This window comes from Xiphophorus hellerii, chromosome 20, assembly GCF_003331165.1.
Source record: "Xiphophorus hellerii strain 12219 chromosome 20, Xiphophorus_hellerii-4.1, whole genome shotgun sequence".
Lineage (NCBI taxonomy): Eukaryota > Metazoa > Chordata > Actinopteri > Cyprinodontiformes > Poeciliidae > Xiphophorus > Xiphophorus hellerii.
This window is the reverse complement of record NC_045691.1, coordinates 11,642,898-11,648,897: the sequence shown is the minus strand read 5'-3', so window position 1 is coordinate 11,648,897 and position 6,000 is coordinate 11,642,898. Positions and strand designations below refer to the sequence as shown.

Genomic DNA, 6,000 nt, shown 5'->3' with positions numbered 1-6,000 from the left:
TAATTACCTTTAATTGTAGCCCCCTCCTCTGTTACTGCTTGATACTTTGAACCACTAAATAAGCTAAATATTTCATTAATCTTATAAATATCCATGTATCTTAGAATTCTTTCATTTAATATAGATTAGTTACTTATGTCCAGTTTTGTTTATCATATGGTGAATTTATTCTATCTTCCATTATGACCTATTGCAGTCTTTCTGCAGAATTGACTCTGCTATAGTTGATGGTGATTGGTCTAAAGTGGACTTTCTTTGCAGTGTAGCCAATCAGATGTTAGAATCCTTTATGTGACCTGTACAAATATAGTTAAAATTATAGTAATGAACTGCAATAAGTTAAAGAATCAGAAGTCATTACCTACACATTTAAGATAATATGATGTCAATAATGTGATTTCCTTTGGCCGTCTATAAACCACTTTGCAATCAGTTGTTGTCACTTTTATTACAACACACCAGACACATCAAATTTTCTTGATTTTAAGAATTTGACAAAAAAATTGGCACCCATATCAAACTGCAGGTTTATTTATGAACTGGTAAAATATAGCACATATGTATAAAAATGTAGAAAATTGTACAGAAAATAAAACACTTCACTTTATTCTATTAGTTTTTGCTACTAAAATAGCTTTGTTTTGCTAAAGGTGATAATCTTTTGCCAGCAAAATAAGTCAGAATGAAGGATAACAGTTACAAAAAAGAAAACAAAAAACAAATCACCCCCACACACACACACACACCCGCACACACACCCACACACACGCCGGGCAACAATCATAAGGTTCATTAATATAAAAAGATTTTGTACAAAACATATACATTCTACATGACAGCACTAACAATTAATGTTCATGTACTTTGGGGTAGTGTTAGTGTTGAGCTTTAATACTCTATTTGTGCATCTTTTCCTCTGTTACCTTGAATCTTTGGTATGATGTACACTTATTCCAAACTGAGGAAATATTAATTGGTGCTAAGGCTGAAGTGACAATACTGTGATCTGCTGAATAGTCATGCTTTATGAAATACTTTAGTGTGGCCCCAGCAAGCTTAAAAAGGCTCAGATCTCTGACCTAATCATAAACTGTATGAAGTCTGTATAGTCATGTAAATGAGGTTGGCGTGAGTCACTGAAAGACACAGGGATATTTTCCAAACAGTGCTGTAATCAGTGCAAAACCACTTTACTAAAAAGAGCTGCTGCTTTCTTCCTGGGATACAGCTCAACTGTTAAAGTACCGGTACCTCTCTGTATCTGATAAACACTTTACTACAGTGATAGCAGGATTAGCCTTTTTGTGAATTAGTTATGTAGAATGTAACTCTTTGGGATTAGAGCCAAAGTGCAGTAGGTTGTCCTATGAATGTACCTCAGTTTCTAAAATATAGGAAACAATTACACATTAACTCAATATCCTCAGTTACTATCACCCTCAGCTAAGTCCTGTGTGAAGCTGGTGGTTAGATTATTGTACAGAAAATGCAGTCTGTTTAAACATACATGCTGCCATATATAAATCACTGTTATTGCTGGCCACATTTACTAGAAACACTGAAAAGGATGTGTCAAAAGTTCCAAAATATATGCATCTTTTATTGCAGTAGCAAAATGTCATCCTGAAAAAATACATTATTTACATGCTTTAAAATAAATGTAATGGAGCCTTATTTTGTATATATTTTATATTAAAAGTTGACTTGGGAGGGCAGAAACTTTTATTCAGTAATTAGGCTGTTTAACTTCAAAAGTGTCAGAAAGCCTTAAGTGGAAGACATCCTGAACTGATTGAAATGCCAGATTATTTTGGTATTTCAATCAATAGTAAATTTTGACACAAAAAGTGACTACTTCTGTGAGTCAACCTTGGCTCCAAATCACAATAAGACAGCATAGAAAATCATGGTTTTGCCCTCTCTGCTCTCTAAAAACCTGTAACCTTCTGCTGTCTTAGCAAGGCAAGGAAGATCCTCTCAAATGTTTCACACCTGAGTCAGAAGATACATAAACACAAGTTTTTATCCATAAGCAATGAGTAAGACACCTAAATCTAGTTTAGAGAAATCAATTTAATCTGTGCAGTATTACTGTTGATTTCCATAGCAACACAGTTTAATGTCATTTTTTCTTTATGTCTCTTGTATCTTACTATTTACTCTTCCTATTCATTGCTTTTATGCAATAATGAGAAAGTTGTCGATCAGTTTCATTGTATATATTTAAAATAATAAAAAATAAAGCCTGTATAAATGTACTCAAATTCATTTTTTCGACATTTCAATGTGAGATTAAGACACTGCAATAAAAGATTCATTCATTTTAAAGCTTTTTATCACCGTCAATAAGGATGCCAGTAAACATAAATGTACTAATTGAGCTTTTCTCACATTCTGTACCTCAGAAGTGGTAGGCACATTCTGTTATAAAGACACCTGATAAAAAAGTAGCTGCTTTAGAAACACTTAAAGTAAACAAGTGGAGTGCAAACTCTGTCTGGAAAGGCAAGTCAAACATACATGTAGTGTGAACATTAAAGAGTCAAAACAAGTCCTGAGTGTCAGTGTGTAGGGATAGGTGTAAGGGTTACAATGCATGTGACTGCTTTGCAATGGTGCATATGTAGGAATACTGATATGTTGCTGGTATAGATTGTGTTGATACAGAAAAGGAAGAAATCAAGAGTAACACAGAAGATTTACAAGGCCAAGAGAAACATTTGTCAATCACTAAAAGCATAGCTTTCTTGTCTCTTCAAACAAACAAAAAATACTAACCCCTGAACATTGAGCTTCAAGCAAACTATCAAGCAAACTATCAAAAGACAACCTTTCAATGTCTCATTGTCGTATACACATTTTGTATATATATATATTTATAAAACATATTTACATAAATCCTTCTTTGCTCCACTGTTGCCAAAGCCCTTTTCGATTGCTAAAAACTGTTCAGCATCCTATGATCAAATCAAAAAACAGTTTTGACTTATTCTAAGGCACAGAAAAACAGTACCAAGGCAGCAGGGGGAAAATTATAAATGGGGAAAAGCCGGCACCTTTGGTTTTAAGGTTTTTGATGGTGGTTTGCATATTTTTTTTAAACGTGATTAGACTGTATTAGCAGTTTTGCCTCAACTTGCACCCAAAACCTATTAGAATACATTATCAAATCTTTTTACATGAGTCTCCAGTAAGTTATTATTGCTGGTTTTAGTACTATTGATCCATTTTATGAACAGTTCCACTTTACAGTCTTTCTGGTCTGGCTAAACCTTCAGTCAAAAATCCCTCAAAGTGACAGAATCTGATTTTGAAAAACAAAAACAAGGCCAAGGTTTATTGCTTTTCTGTAGCTAATGCATGCTAAGCTGCCCTAGAGTCCCCTAAGACAGAGTGTTCAGGTACTTATTTTCCCCAGCCAGTGAGGTAAGCATGGATGTCATATCACCCACAGCCATGTTGGACAGGCCAGTGCCTGGAGTCAGGCTGACGGACGTTTGTGGGGTGGTGAGGCGTGAAGAAGCCTGGGAGGATGATCCTGGAAGACCTTGAAGAGGATTGTTGACTGGACTAAATGAGGAAGAATCAGCTTCATCGATGATGGAAGTAAAGTCAATGCGAGCATTCTCCAAGTCCAGGTTTTCTAAGGCATTCGAGATGGGACTAGACTCTGGATAGGGAGCCATAGGGGCAGACTTGGTGTCACCTGCTGGGTCCAGGTTTGGCGGTCCCATATTGGTCGGCTGGTTAAGGCAAGGTCCATTCTGGGGGTCCCTGTGTTTTTCCATATTCATATTTATCTGACCTGTATAGTACATGTTGTTGTTGTTGTTGGAGGGAGAAAACATTTCATTTTGAGGGTGCTGTGGATGCTGGACAGGTGGAAGTCGAACCCCTCGTCTGGGGCTGGAAGTGGAGTGTACAGGGCTCTGGTGGGGGGAACTGCCAAGGTAACCCCCTCCTACCTGTGGCAGACTATTCTGGCGGCTGAGAGGCTTGTGTCCCTGAGGTGGCCTGGGCACAACCATTTCCTGATTGTAGCATGTACCCTGGAGACCTGTCAGGTGCTGATCTTTAGGTGTAACTGAGGTGGATCCTCGGCTGTGGGCAGCAGGGCTCATTACCAGATTATGTTCAGGGTAAGGGGGATACATCTGGTTGGGATACAGGTTTTGATTCTGGTGCTCTGGGCTGTGTTGCATCATTGCTGCTTGAGCATTCAAACCCATGTTGTCAGAAAGAGAAGTTGGTTTTATTCCACTCTGCTGCTCTTGCTCTTGTTGTTGCTCCCACATGAGTGCTTGCTGAGACTGCACATAATTCCTCACCATCATCTCTTTCACCTGCATCATTGGGGTTTCTGACCTTTGGCCTTCTGACAGCGCAGAACCGGCACAGCCCAAACTTAAGCCACCTCCACTAGGGTACGAACCTGGGTTCTGCCCTTGAAAATCACAGCTTGGGTGGCCAGAGTTTCTCATCAACACTTGACCACTCTGTTGGGGGTAAGTCTGTGTTTGCTGCAGGAGGATTCGTTGCTGTTGGAGCTTCGCACTCTGACAGGCATCTCCACCACCCATACCAGGGTGAAACTGTTGCTCGGGCTTGATGAAAGGTTTGTGATTGCCATCAGAATTATTGTAGAGGACTGTCTGATTGTTGAAGTGAGCTTGTGTTTGTTGAGGCTGCAAACTGGAATCTGAGAACCGCACCGACTGCTGGTTCTGAATTGCATGGCTTGAAGTTTGGATTTGGTTGTGGTTGTCATTCCAAGGACCCCCACTGTCACTGCCCTGACCTATGCCTGGGTAATGTGGACCGGAAGGACTCAGCTGGCAGGTGCTCATGCCATACTCAGCCTGTTGGAGAAGAGTATTTGACATCCCATCTGGCTGTGTAGGTCTTGCTTGACTTAATGGATTCCCACTTGCTCTGGATATGACTTCTCCTCCGTGTGCCTGATAATGCCGCTGTATGTAAGCGGGATCCGGGCAGCCCAGAGAGTCATGGCTCGGGGACAGCTGGTTTGGAAGTGGACCTCCACCTCCCATTGTCTGATTCTGTTGCTGGAAACTCATAAAGTTTCTCTCTACAGGGGTCATCATCATGGAACGATCTCTGGCATCAACAGTGTTGAGATGGGGCTCCATACCCATGGCTTCCATCATTACATTTTCTGTGATGCTAGGTGGACGTGGGGAGTACATGTGGCGGGAAAGACCTGTGTCAGAGCTACGAAGTTGTAGTGCATTTCTGCGGCCCATCATGGCCACATTATTGAGGCTGTTAAAGCGTTTGGGTAGAGCTTGTGGGTCTGCTACTGATCGAACCGGATCACTGGCCCGCCTGGTGTTGTTACCTGGAGCCTGGTGAGGGTAGATAACTCCAGTACCGTATTCTGTGTTGGCACTGTGCCGCCGAGGACCTCCTTGCTGGAGGAAAGGAGGTAAAGGCTGCCCTTGGTACTCACTCAAAGGACCCCCCCTTCTTACTGGTGTACCAGACTGCTCCATGTTAGGTAAAGGAGTGGGTGGAGGTCCCCCAGTGGCTGCAGCATATTTGGCCTTCAGGCTGTAGTGCTGAGCAGGTGTTAAGTTGGGGAGACCTGGTAACCCTCCACCTCCGGGACATGGAGCTCCTCTACGATAGGTTTCAGGTGAAAGAGGGTCTCCCCCAGCTTGTTCTGGACTCAGGAGGTGACAGCCGCCCCCTGCTGTCCCTCCTATTTGTGAGACATCACTGGAGCGTCTACTAGATAGGTAAGGGGATGCCATAGAGGAGCGACGGCTCACTGTGTATGCTGAGCTCAGGCTGCTTGTACCACTTCCTCTCCTGTCATTAGTAGAGTTTGCTATATTTCCAGCTCCGAGCTCGTGGTTGGACAGCTCCATTACTCGTCGATTAAGTGGAGAAGGTGCACACATTCCCATGTTGTCCCCTGAACCTAAAAAGAAAAATTAAGGTAACATTACTTAAGCATCTTCCACTGTGCCTGGCAAT

At 41.5% G+C, this 6,000-nt stretch overlaps 1 protein-coding gene across 4 annotated transcripts in view; it reads right to left on the bottom strand.

Annotated features, from left to right (window-relative positions):
* Positions 1-508: 508 nt before the first annotated feature.
* The window catches only part of gli1 (GLI family zinc finger 1), a 57,617-nt gene continuing 52,125 nt past the window's right edge, over positions 509-6,000 (bottom strand). For all 4 annotated transcript variants that reach the window (XM_032549864.1, XM_032549861.1, XM_032549863.1 and 1 more), the window contains exon 13: positions 509-5,944. In XM_032549864.1, coding sequence (XP_032405755.1) covers positions 3,384-5,944 — 2,561 coding nt within the window. In that variant the 3' untranslated portion in view covers positions 509-3,383. The remainder of the gene's footprint in view (positions 5,945-6,000) is intronic.